The following is a 14,704-nucleotide window of genomic DNA, read 5'->3' as shown; positions in this document are numbered from 1 at the left end:
GTTGAAAATGTGCTGGATATTGAGGTGATGCTCGATCCATTTAATGACCTCTTTGTCTAGTTTATATCTATCGTATACATACATACATGCATGCATGCATGGAAATATATGCATTTGTGCACGCATATTTGTATTCTCGTAGATATGCACGCATGCGTGCGTGTACTAGTATACAAGGCCACAAGTGCAATGAAAGTATTGACACGAGATATCGAAACTTGTTAGCGGTTCAGCGTCGATCGACAGCAGAAAGTTGTTGCCACGATCAGAAAGATTGCCAAAGAAATTCCCACATTACTGGTGGTTTTGGGAGTTTTACAAATTGATTTAATCGAACTGGGCATGTTGAAATTTTCCAGTGGGTATTGATCGGCCCAGCTTGCGTGTTCTTGTGGATTGATGTTATCATATTGGCAAACGATATCGCCAAAGGTTATTGTTTTAAACACCTAGACTGTTATATCGGTTTTATGCGGACAAAGAATTGATTTTACAACTAAAATCAATAAACAACACTATCTATACACACTGTATAAAAATATTGTCCGCATCAAAGATGTTGAAATCAACTGCATAGATGTTTTCTTGGAATTTGAAATATTAATTAACAATAACGAGTGAACTCGAGTGATTAAATTCTTGTGTAAAAATAAAATCGAACTAGCTCTGTGACATTACGATCTCATTCTTTGGGTAAAATTGAAATAAAATGACACGTTTTCGTGGTGTTTTTCTTTTCGAGATTCAATGGTTTTATCAAAGACGAAAAGATCTCGCCGACGGGAATTGCATAAATACCTTGCAACCTGTGCACAAGTCCTTGTGTACCGTCGCGAGATTTGCCGACATCAAAGTCTCTGAAGCCGCAGTGGAGCAAAGCTGGCCTTGTATTCTTATTCATTACAGTCGCGACGAGTAGGGTATTTTCCGCTTGTTCACATTTTAGGTTACATTATAGGTCCTTGCACATACAATTGCCATAAAAATACATCCGTTTGGCAGCATGAAATATCTAGTTGATTCACAATCGCTTCTTCCTAATAAAACCAAAAGTATATATATGCCTTTTCTATTTTATTAAACTCTTTTAGACTAAAATACGCTACCATTCTGTGCAGAAAATTGACTCTGTTCATATCATGTTGATGATAGATCGATACTTTGATATATAATGTTGTTCATTTAATTTTGACTAAATGTATTTTTGATGGCTTAGTCATCTGGTTGAATTGACTGAAATTGCAGAAATTCTTATTTCGGCCGGAGGTATAATAAAAATTATTTTAAAATTCCGAAGAAATAGGGTGGTCAAATTAAACGAGTCGTTGAATTGATAGGGTTTAACGGTATCCTCTAAGGTCAACAGCGGAAAACACACACATTGGTAGGTTACGTGGAAATAGCATGGATATTGTAATTAATGTTTAGGGGACAGTGTTGTTCAGTTCCTAAAATGCTAATTCGTAGATTTTTCAAGATACTTGATGCATTAAATGCAGCTACATGTATTCTACCAAATCATCTCGTTGTTACACCGTACCACTGTACCAATCTTCAAGACTGCACAAAAGTGGTGTCTGCACCGGTAAGCTTGACGAGCGATATTTAAGCCAAACCTGAAAAACTATTGACACACAATACCGTCCTGTTGCTCGTTACGACTAGCCCGTGGAAAGTTTGAAATTCGAATTGACAGAGCACGATTGCATGTAATGTGCACCATTGATAATAAGTTTAAATTTGCATACTGAAACAACATTCTAAATATATTTTGCATAAATGAGCATAATCGTCATGCCTCAGGACAATTTTTCGTCATTCCTTTTTTGAATGGCTTCGTTTGAATCTTGTCAAAAGTATGTGTTCTGACTGAAATATCTGTGTTCAGTTTTGTAAGCCTTGCGCGCAGGAACATAGAAAATACCTTATCCGTCGGGTTTTAGCGAATTGTAGCAAAAGTGTGCATGATTCTCCCTACCGACCGCCTTTACCCCTGTGTCGTGGAAAGTTTTCGACCACCAACAACTACCCAACCACCACCACCACCACCACCATCAACCACACAACAACAACAACAACAACAACAACAACAACAACAACAACAGTAATCATCATGATTATGATATCACAGAGAAGTACGATGTCATTTTTGTATCTCAGTTCTTTCACCACGCCGGAAGAAAGTAATACAAAACAAAAAAACAGTCGAAACACCGCCATTCTTCGGATAATTATACTCAGATTTTTTCTTCGGTCACTATATTCATAGAGAATGACTGCTGTTACAGTACACCGTCACAAGTATGCTACCTTTGCAGCTAAACATAAAAACCGGGACGGCACGGTAGCCAATTACATGATCTATCAAATGAAATAATCATTCAATATTGAATATTCTGATACACGCAAGACTGAACCATGATAATCCTCTACTTGGTATATAGTAACAAACTAGTAACAATGACTAGTAACTAACAATTGCTAGTGAAAATAAGTAATGGAGGATATCAAAATGGGTAATTAACGGATAACGGGAGAGATGCTGTCGCTGGATTTTGTCTGATCGGCGCTGAGTAAAAAATCACAATAAAATTGGTGCAAGACAACTGGTTGTGGGAGACCCCATCGGCGTGTCAAATATTTGCATGATTGCATCCTAATAAAGCTTTCACTGCGCCGATTCTGCGTATTCGGTCGGACATAATATTTAGCCATCATCCTTGGCACTCGCACTTCTTTCTTTATGGCACTCCACAGGGCTAGTGAGAAGGGCAGAAACTACATGTTCTGCGCATGTCAAAATGAATATTATTTAGCATTCATTTATGCATTAAGGTAGTTCGCACCTCGAAAGTGAAAGCTTAAACTTTTGCTCAAACTTTCCTCAAGAAATCTTTCAGCAATTCTTTCAAAATCAAGAATAAAAATTGGGGGTCACCGTGCAAATTTTAGTACCAGAGAAACAAATAACCCGAGATTTACCGATATTTGAAATTTAAAATGGCCTCCATCCCTGTGTTATCTGTACATAAAAAGGTTAAATTTTCGAATTTCGAAAAACTAAGCCGGTGAAAAAGTTTTCTTACACCAAGAGCTTTAAAATGAACCCCAACAAGTGATAGATCAGAAAAGAATTGTAAAAGTCCCCGAGGAGTATTCTACTTTAAAGCCCCAGTGCTGCTAACTTTTGATGATAATTTCACCATTTTTATTTTGAATGTGAAACCATAATTCCTTGTTCTTCTCCCCAAAGAATGTTGATATACACAGTATCCAGCTTGTCAACTCAGCCCCTATGGTTGTAAACTGCATTGTTATTGTTGAAAACTGACTTCTGGTCCGGACTAGAATTCAAATGTAAACAATAACCATGCATTTTACACATATAGACGCTAAGTTGACAAGCTAAATAGTGGGTGTTTCAACATTCTTTGGGGAGTAGAATAAGAAGTTGCAATTGATTTATAAAATAAAAATAATGAAAAAAAACCATCAAAAGTTAGCAGCACTGGGGCTTTAATAAGTATCTCCATGTACCCATGAAATAGAAAATGTACTGTACAAATACAGCTACACTAGAGTGATTTCAATTTCTTCTCCTGTAGCGATGCAAACACTGATTACCAAACAGATATAATTTGGCGACTTTATCCAAATAATACTTATCGACTTTTAGTTTGTTACGTGCATATCATAAAAATACCGTCAAGGACAGTGTGCTCATATTTGGTTTGAATTGGTCCATCAAGAAATATTTAAACCAGAAAAAACAAGTACATAAGGTCTGAAACTTTAGGTGCTGGAGGTCAACTTTAGGAACAGGCTTAGCAGGGAAATGTTTCAACACAGTCCTTCATGGTTTCAGCAGGTCTGCTAGTATGTATCAGTTCATGAACAATGACAGGAAATGACTCAAGGTCAGTGAAGTAGTCAGTCTCAGTCACCGCAACCACTCCTACACATAACAGGTACACTGCATACAACTAGGTTAAAGGTCATAAACCTCTGACTCAGATGTGTAGGCTGTTTCAGTTAATGCCACCATTCCCGCACATTCGCAGGGTTTCCCCTTTTTCTTACCTCATTTGCATATTTTTGACACTGACATGTTCATTTGAACAACGTCACATCTCAACCCCTGGGTCTACCTGTACACCAAATACTGTGATGGTAGGTGCAGCGGTTTAGGAGCTTTTGCGTGTTACGGACATACATCCGCACATACATTCATACATACAGACAGACAGACAGACATACAGATATACAGACGCCACCGACTCACCGATATAAGCTCTTTTTGGTATTTATATACATACCAAGTATGAGCTAAAAATGATAGATTTACTTCAAAATGTTGGAATTTCTATCTGCTTTCGGGATGACATTAAGAATCGATCAAGCGCACTTCAAGCCTTTTCAAAGAAATACTCCTGCAATTCTTAGCTAGGGTCACAAGTTTGCCAGAATTCTTTCCATGGATCTGAAATTACCCGACTCTTCTTTGAACAGACCTCGGAAAAGCGCGGTGCGTGACCGATGAATAAGTTCTTTCCTCGACTGAATATCATGGTTTCTATCATTTTATAATGGATCACCTCATTATTTTTTTCAGCAAAATGTACTGCCCACGGATCTTAAGGCAGAGGCAAACTTTGACTACTCATCAAGGCTTTGTGTTCTCGTTCTACAAAGCGCTGCAGTGAGCCGCCATCGTTAACTTGGGTGACATATAGCCCAGCACAATCGAACGCGTTCGATAAAGCCGTTTAAATTGGTCATTAAGGAAGGCACACGGCACGAGCAAACCTCATAAAGTTCTGAAGACTGGTTTGGGACGTGTTATTTTGCTATCCTTAATACTTTCTCTTTCGTAGACGAGAAATCTTACGTTATTGAAACCCAGACAGCCATTTCTACTGAACAATGTGAAAAGCAGAATTGTCAGAATAAACTGAGATATATGGCGGCAAATGACCTTAACATGACGTAACCACGTAAAACCTCAATTTTATGACTCTTTGATCAGACACATAGTTAGTATTTCTTACTGTGGCCATTTCATGTCTACTGACAGATCTTTTACAAGAAGTCACAAAAAATGCCTATTCATAGTAAATGGTAGCAAGTGTTGATAATAAGAAACGCCTTATTACTGACCACCTTTGTGGCCTGGGCAGACGTGTCGGCTAACAACAACAACAACAACAACAACAACAACAACAACAAACAACAACCTTTGTGGCCTGGGCAGACGTGTCGGCTAACAACAACAACAACAACAACAACAACAACAACAACAACAACAACAACAACAATCATCACGATGGTGGTCTTCATCATGATCATGTATCAGAATGGCCCACAGAGAGAAGTGTCATGATGTCCAAGTTTTATCTTAGCTAAAGCCAGAAGCAAGCAGTGCAAAAAGGAACAAACCAATCAATCAACGACGTACGTCGGATAATTTTTTGTTCCAATTCTTATGCAGTCACAGCGATGAAAAATCCATGGCGTGTGACTGATATACACCGTCACAAATGAGCTACTGTTGGAGAAAGGCTGCTGTTTCGATTTTGGTGGGAGGGGGGTGCTGCTCTTACTGCACTCTGAGTATCAAACAAGTGGCTAAAAATGACACCTGTTAGTTTCCGGCTTCGTGTCGGAAGCGTCTTCGCCCGAAAGAGACTGTTTTTTCAAAAAGGGTCCAAGAATCAAATTGTTCTGGCATTTTGGCATGAACAGTGAGTTTAAGCGAGGGATGAATGACTTTGACATAGTCGAGGAAATGAATGCGCTACCACTCACTAGACAGTGTCGGCATCTTTGGCATCTTCGATAGTGAACTGGGAGTGCTCCCCCGGGGACCGTACTCTGTAACCGAATGGAGACCAAGCAACAGTTCTGGAGTGTTCAGCGGTACCCCACACAACAGCCTGTCTTGCCAGGACTGTGGTGCGCATACAGGCCGTTTGTGACAGTATCATTTGGAGTTTTTCTTATCTCGCGGATCTGATCATGAGTTGCGGCCATATACGTCTCGTAAACAAGATTACTAGTAAAGAGTATTTGATGTTGCGATGGATTCGGAATAACTCCTAGCTGGAGGCAAGCATTTCAAGTTATCACAGAAACTTAAATAAAGAAAGTTTTACAACGCGAATTAAAGATCACATAAACACAGATGGTTAATGAGATGGTAAAACAAACTGACGCTCATCGTATTTTAGCTATGTGTATATAAATTTGTATTATGTAAGGAGGGGGTCTTTTCAGTCATGTGAAGCGACAAATTCGAAGCCAAAACAGTCCTGTCACTTTTGATAAAGTATACGCTTTGTATATAGCGTGCCGTAAACTATTATACTCTCTATTAATGTTATCTGTATACAAAAGCTAACTTAGGGCTTCAACACTGAAAGATGGTAGATAGTTGTGGCCCAGGGCCACAACTATATAAGAGATACGTTGGCATCGAATGGCTTCCATTTCCGTTTCTCGCAATTTTGTGAAAACGTGTTCACCACCGATTTGGAAATTCTGGCTTGAATTTTCCACGTATTTCTTCGAAGTTGTGCCGTGAAACGATCACGTACCGAGCTCAAAGATAGCGTATCTACATTATTCCATTAGATCCGAAGCGGACTCGAAGTGTATATATGTTCACTGACGTGGCCAGCGGACTTTACGTTCCAAGTATTTAAGCATATAGAACTAATGCAAATTACTTGAAGCTATTCCGTTTCTCGATGAAGGCGATACGCCTAGTATTCGTTATTTATTTATTCCTCTACGCTGAGATGAGTTTTTCGATTAATTGACTTTGGCTGATTTTCACTCAAGCGTTTGTGACCTCTGCTGCGCCTCTACGCTAAAAATCTACCCTTGCCCTGCGGACTTTTCGCTACAAACATGTTGGATGTGAGTAGAGAGTAACCTACCATGTACACGACCCGTAAGTCCAACGTTTCCTGTTTGTGAGGATGGATTGTGGAACTGATATCGCGTGTCTGCAGAGTAATACATGTAAGTGGAACATGCCTTAGAGCTGAATGGTTCTTTGAAGGAATGAATACTTAAGAAAGCATGATTGGTAAGATATGAACTTGGACTGGGAATCTGCTTGTGAACTGTTAGGTAGTAGTCTGCTGTGTAGACAATGCTACACACAGGCAAACTAGGAGCAAAGAGTGTAAGAAATACGATATCAATATCATGATTATGAAATATCAATATTACCAACACAAAAGTTTTGGTATTACATCAGGGTCACGCCCCTTTTCTGCTTAGCAATACTTGATAAAATCACTGAACGTGTATGAATTATACTTGACATTGTAGTAGGGCCACCCTATGGGGCGTTCTGATAATGAAATAAGTATACTCATACTATATCGGACACGCCATAGACCACAATGTCAAGTACGATTCCTACACCTTCATATCAAGTCTTGCTGAGCAGGAGAGAAGTTCTATCCTGATGTATTGCCAAAACGGTTTTATTTTATCGATAATATTAACATTTCATTATCATGAAATTTTTATCATGCTCTCAGACTATTTACTCGTTCGTTGGCTACGACATCTGTGAATTCCAGGTAAATTATATGCATTGCCTTTGTTTATATACATATAGATATATTATGCACGACAATTTGCCGAAATTGGTGATTTATTTTATCTCGGCAGGCGTTCATCATCTAATGCTCATTTTAATTTTGTTACACATTGGTGTACGTTCGATGCATGCAACACATGATAGGTGCTAGGTGAAAATGTAGGCTAGCCATGCGAGTCGCTTGTCTTTAGCTAAGCCAACGTAAACTTTTATGCAATATATTTGTATTTTGCTTGGATGTACTAGTAGTTACTAGTAGGTTTCACAATCACAGCACCATCAACACAACCATTTTTCATAAAGTCTATTCCTTCAATTTACTCCATCCAGAAATTAATATACTCTCAGACTTTGGGCAAGTTCAGGCAAAACAGTTGTTTTAAAATAATTGGAGGAAACATTTAACTTATAGATGGTCTTTATTCATACTCTATGAATACAGTAATATACATTGAAAATAATGGTTGAATAAATATATAATACTATTTACGGAATGCAATCTACTATCTTCAAATATTCTGGTTACAAAAACTCTTTACCAAAAACGCAATATCTGACATATTTTTTCAATGAGTGCAATTTTATGACATATTTTAGAGTTAACAAAAACTATATTAGCACACATTAATCACCATTTCTTTTTTTAAATATTCTTTATACGTTCAGTTTTTAAGGACTTAAGCGACAGGTGAACATATGTGGAATATGCAAATTACTTCTGTCCACATGCAAATTAATGTACATGATCCAATGAACTGAGCTGAGAGAGACTTGCAAAGGCAATGTATCACTTATGTTAGCCAATGGTACAGCAGATGGGACATCAACTACCACACATCACCTCTGACATAACACAACTGACCAATCCAATGGAAACTTGTACACTAATAAGATCAAAGTTGCAGTTGTACAAATTTCTGCAGTTTGTGTTGGCAACACTGTACACTCACTTAAAAAATCTTCTCACTCTAGCTACACAAACCTGAAACAACATCATTTTCAAACTTCTAAAATAAATAATGACAACTTCTCACAAGATTTTCAAGGGCAGTTTTCGCAAATATGAAAATTAAAATAAAAAACAAAACAGGAAATACCATAGTCAGCATAAAGTCTTTCCTGCTGTGATGTCTACAGCAATACCTGTACCCACTGTCCTTTCTTTTAACAAAATCTGTATTTCTATATCTATGCTGGATGGGTTTACAAAGATTGTATTGCTGTGCCCTGATGTTGGAGATACACCTGACATCATAAACACCATACCAAAACAAAACGCTGTCTACTGAGTTCAGGTGCAACACAACCATCCTAGATATTCAGTCTAATTGCTCAAGGGAGGTGTCCTGACTAGCTGACATATTGGGCCCACCTACTTCAATGTGGTGTATACCTAGTAGCTATCTTGCTACCTACAGGTGGTTTCTGTAGGCTTTTTGTTCAACGAAATGGATTTTCAAGATGAGATCAATGACATGATTTGTGAAAAACAAAAACAACAAGTAGCACACACAGATCATGGTCAACACAGACCTAGCTAAGCCAGGTGCAAAATACTTAGAAGGTGAATGACTTTGTGAATCATCCTTAGTAAATGTGATGACTGTAAATGGAATAATGTATATTGGCAAAGGCACATTATCTAAGTAACTGTGCATTGGCATCAAAGAATAAGAAGTAAATGGTAATCTTACAACAAGAAATGAAAATCACCCAACTACGGTAGGTGACAAACTGATGTGTATACTGGTATGTAAGTGATAGTGTGATTGAGTGATGCTGTCTTTGTTGACAGTTTCAAATACGTGATTAGTCCTGGTGTGCATTTTGATATAAATAAATTACAAGATCATTGTTACAGTTGGAAAAACCAGCAAACACGATGACCTTCCTGAAGTATAGACTATAGGAATTTCAATTGAATATACAGTGACGCAGACAACACTAATAAAGCAAAGATGCGTGTGTTCATGGCAGGAATTGAAACACATTGTAGATTTACAATGAAATGCAACTGTAATCACATGTAAAATATGAACATTACTGTGTAAATCTGAAACTCACTTGGTGCATAACTAATATTGGTCTCTTGAAAGTGACGGAAAAACACTCTTTTGTTGAGATTATACTCTTTGTATTTCTGCTTGTCCGTGATCACATACTGTACTTCACAATGACCATGTTACCCCATCATCAATGCCACTTTGTACAACTCTATTGTTTCATTTAGTGATATTGGAACATGCTAAACATACTGTAGGTACTAACAATTGTGAGGGTTGCTTTGACAAGAATTGAAGTCCTGAGAGCTTTCACAGCTGAACTTCCATGGCAACAGTTTCAGTTACAAACAGGAATACATTTCATCACTTTGTCAACTAGCTTTTGATCCATGGTGTATTGACACTTTTGCTGAATCAAATTCAATGTCAATATTTTTATGCTGGGCCTAATTTCATTATAAACAGACGGGGCTTAAGTCTCCTGAAATGATACTTCAACCACAGTCTCTCTATTACAGTGACCGTGCTTCAACTGATATTGACATCATACTGACAATATTATAGGAGATATGCATCAGCTTTTCCATGGGGGTTTCAGATCCTAAATTATATCATGCCAGTATATTGATTGTGCAAATGCAGTGATCTGATTGGTTGAGACGTGAAAAGAAACATGGTATATTCACCATAAACCAGGGTTGGCACACGTGCGAGCTTTTGGCCAGAGCAAAAATCCTTTTTTGACTTTTCATTCCAGAATTTCAATATACTGTTATGATATAATATCAATAAATCACAACAGTGAGGGTATACCACTTGGTTTTGCCCCGTTCACTTCATACCGGTATACACTTGCTATCGCTCGTGCATATATATGTCATGAACTGGTCAAAACCTCATGGTATACAAATGCTGGGTGTGGTTTATTGCTAAATAAACTTAAGACTTTTGATCATGATCAAACTGTCCAGTGGCTAAAATGCCAACTCTGAGCTCTACTTCTTCACTGACTCTGTTATCGCATCAACAAAGACGTCACAAGAAAGCTACTATCCACAACTGTAGCATTCCACTGTGAGTTTACGTAAATGACACTATATCTAGGATAACATTTGATATATTCATGAAAATCTTTGTGACTATTGTTCCATGAACTTGCTAGCTGTGTAAATAACAATAATGAGGTTAAAAGGCGTAATATTCATTTGTACAAATGCTGAGGTCAGAGGTTGTACCCTTTCATGCTGAAAGGTGATTGGTCAGAATGGTAGTCACATGACGAAGATCAACAAGATTTAAATTACAGCTGTGTACACAAACAGTAACAAAAACTACAGCTATGCCTGAGAAAATCTAGCCTGTCTAAATGTCATGGTCATTGATTAAAAAGTCTTGGTTGAAAAATATCTACATTGAGTGTGTTGTTGAAACAAAATGATAATACCATGTTGAATCTGTACACATAAAACCCACTACGAAAAGTCAAAAATTATTGTTGCTGAACATTTCTTACTTATATTGAACACACATGGTAATCTGTCATGAGGTGGTAAGCCCTCTCTTACATGCAAATAGCTGGCAAGCCAATCAAGTGCTTATTGTACTTGACAGAGAATACAAGACTTGAAGTGTAACATCTGTAGATGGTTTTTGCTCACCAATATCTCTGATATAGCGTGAATTGGTGTAAAATATTGGAAAAAGGAACTGCTTCCTGCTTCATCCAGTAAAATATTGTTTGAAAACACTGTTATGATGCCCAACCTACACATGGTTTGTCAAATCCCCTGTAGTTACTCTGACTGCACACTTTTCTTTTAGGAGTACAAAGGCATGCGTAACACTGGTAGGTCTATCAAAAGTGGAGTAATATTCTGATAAAAATTCCAATAAAATGTGAGTATCTTGGCCCCTGACAACAGTGCATAGCTCAGACATCAAGCATTTACACATTGCATTGAGAGTAACACTAAGTTGATCCTGGTAGTGATGTATAAATGAACACAAGTCTTGTCAATGAATTTCCTCACTCCTGGCTCTATAAATATTATTACTGGTCATTTTCCTCAGAATGTCCATCAGTCATGATCTGTTTACACTCCTGTTTGTTATTCCTAAATCTATACGGCAGGTGGGCCAAATCTCCTTCAGGCAGGGATTACATATTCTAGGGTACTTTTAATGATAAATCAATAAAAACTGGCCGTTGGATAATGCTGAATTGTGTTATGTAAAGCTATAAACCAGTGTCCTACATCACAATTCTTGCCATTACAAGTTTATGTCTTCAATATTACCAAATGCATTTGAAAACAAAATCCTTACAATACCAAAATACAGCTTAAAATGTTCACTAAGAACATCTTTACATTTCTTTGAATAACATTCAGACAATGTAATTAATAAATCACTTGTAGTTGTTCAACATGTTTAATTGAGGATTCGTAAGTTCATAAGATATTCTTTAAGTAAAATCCATTGCACGTTTCAGTTACTGTCAATTTCTTGACAACTCTGTCTTTCGTCTTTAAAACTTTACTATCACATTTGTTGAGAGTTTCAGAGGTCAAATATCTGTCTCATAGTGTCAAACACTGCTTGAACCAACAAGGCAATTCATTGTAAAGTCTCTGCATAAAAGTAGCTATCCTTAAATGTTCATGAACACAACATATTTAACAAACACAAGTTCTAGATTAATTAAAGGGTCAGTATTGCTAACTTTTGATGATTTTTGTCATTTTTTCATTTTGTATTTCAATTGCAACTTGTTCTACTCCTTGAAGAATGTTGAAACACCCACTATTCAGCTTATCAGTTTAGCACGTATAAAATGTATTGTTATTGTTTACATTTGAATTCTAGTCCGGACCAAAAGTCACTTTTCAACAATAACAATGCAGTTTACACACGTACGGGATGGGTTTACAAGATGAGTACTGTGTTTATTATCAACATGCTTTGTGGAGTAGAAAGAGAAATTATGGTTGACATTCAAAACAGAAATGGTGAAAAAATCAACAAAAGATAGCATTACTGGCCGTCTAAACACTTGTGAGATGAAGATATTGCAGTTTGCACATAAGCCATTGTTTGATCATCAGGTTCAACTGATATCTAAAACTAAGCAAAAAAATGTCAATATGGTACCAGCCATATACAAAAACACAGTTTGTAATAACAGTCTTAAAGATCACTCTGTGACAAATTCTGGCACTCAAGTGATAAATGTTTGAAGCTACTCAAAATCCCTCAATCAAAAACACAACTATCATAATATAACATGAAATAAAACAACTATTTCTGTGATACTTTTGTGATTTACCAGCTTGCAACAACTTGGTGATAAATTTACTTTAAATCTGTATCTTCTACGTGTTCCTAGGAAATTTATATCGCGATTTTTTAGTGCAATAAAAACACTTACCAAATGATGTATTGAAAAAAATCCCTTCATGAAAGTGATAAAAGGAATTCTTTCCAGATTTCAATATGAAGGAAACGAACTTTAAAAAAATAGCTTTTAAAGAAAAATTAAAATTTTGTATACTGGTTTGAGAAGATTCAAAGTTACATCATACAGCAGAAAAAATAATTCAAAGGTATTGATTTTTATTTTATTCTTTTTTCTGTATTTTTTGTTGCGACAGAGCAAATGCTGGCTTGGTCCATGGTATTGAGGTAAAATTCTTTTTTGAAGAAAGTGTGCATTGAAACATTGATGTATGGAAGGAAGGAAGACCTGTACATTTCACAGTAATAACTTTATTACATATACCCATTTACAAGTAGTTGTGGTCCAGGCCCATTGTCTACATGGGTAAGGGTGAACCTTTATTCAGTAAGATGGGGGTGTCAAAGGTAGCACAGAGAAATGCAGTTTTCTTTGCAAACAAATCAAAATTTCAAAGAAGTGACAATTCTACTTTACCACGTTATATTAATTTTAAAAGATGTTACGCTCAGAAAATAGGAACAAAAATCAACATAACTTGTTTGTCACTGTAGCCTCCACAGGACTAGGTAAGCTGTTTTTTTGCTGTACTTACTGTAAAACATACTGTCCACAAAAGACTGATAAAATTTGATCAATAAGTAACCGATATGACTGCTTAAAAAGGGAAAACAACGGTCCATGTGGGCGATATGAGGGTGGCAGTTACATGGTGCTGTTTCATAAAATTCACACAATACTTTCATGTACTGGAGCATTTTGTCCGGTGGACAGAATAGCCTTCTTTGTTCCACCTTTACAAACTTAAAAAATATCAATTTTCACACAATATTATGACATGAGCATTTTCTCTCTATGAAAAAATAGCATTGCCTGTCATGGATAAAAACTGAAAGTGAAGTAATTCGCATCCTCTGCGTGCGGTTTTTCACGGATGCAACAGTTTCCTCACTCGGATTAAAATGGAATAACCCTGGGTGGTTCATAATGACCGAAGAGTGATAGAAGGTAAGAGAAGATTCCATTCACCATGGAGGGATGGTGGCTAGCACTCATCACTACCACACTTCACATTTCTTGGCGGGGTTCATTTCACTTCCAGTGGGGCAGTTGTAATATTTGGCAAAGTCTTCAGAATTGGACAGTGTGCCGATTACTCTGTGAAATGGAAAAATAACATGAAACAAATCCTCATTTGCATTTCCTTAGCAGAGAATATCAGCTTCGAATTTATTGCCATGCCAATGAAATCCAGATTATTGGTTCCACAGATATTAAAATGGTAAAAAAGAAGCAAATTAATCCTCTTTCTCCTAGTGGTATTTATTTCTATGGTTTGTCAATGGAGCATGGTAGAAAGAGGATTAAGTACACTTGTGTGAAGTTAGAGCAGAAATATTACTGCAAAACTGTGCCTTACCTGTACTTGGCTGGACTGTGTGGGTCACTTAGGAGTTGAAGATGAGAACTAGCTTGAGTGCTGGATGAACACCATACCTTGTTAGTGAAAAAATGCATTGAAATTATTGAGGCACCATAAAAATCCTTGAAGAAATCTGTAAATTGCGAGGGGGTTCTTCTCTGACTTTTACCAATTTTGGAATGATATGTCTACTGGAAGGAGAAGTTTCA

At 37.1% G+C, this 14,704-nt stretch overlaps 1 protein-coding gene across 7 annotated transcripts in view; it reads right to left on the bottom strand.

Moving 5' to 3' along the window:
* Positions 1–8,015: 8,015 nt before the first annotated feature.
* Positions 8,016–14,704, bottom strand: part of LOC139136700 (endothelin-converting enzyme homolog) — a 108,514-nt gene continuing 101,825 nt past the window's right edge. For all 7 annotated transcript variants that reach the window (XM_070704504.1, XM_070704500.1, XM_070704501.1 and 4 more), the window contains 2 exons: positions 14,493–14,569; positions 8,016–14,230 (listed from right to left, as the gene is read on the bottom strand). In XM_070704504.1, coding sequence (XP_070560605.1) covers positions 14,131–14,230; positions 14,493–14,569 — 177 coding nt within the window. In that variant the 3' untranslated portion in view covers positions 8,016–14,130. The remainder of the gene's footprint in view (positions 14,231–14,492; positions 14,570–14,704) is intronic.

The sequence above is a fragment of the Ptychodera flava genome, chromosome 7 (assembly GCF_041260155.1).
Source record: "Ptychodera flava strain L36383 chromosome 7, AS_Pfla_20210202, whole genome shotgun sequence".
NCBI lineage: Eukaryota > Metazoa > Hemichordata > Enteropneusta > Ptychoderidae > Ptychodera > Ptychodera flava.
The sequence above is the reverse complement of the archived record's forward strand: the minus strand, read 5'-3'. Positions and strand labels throughout refer to the sequence as shown.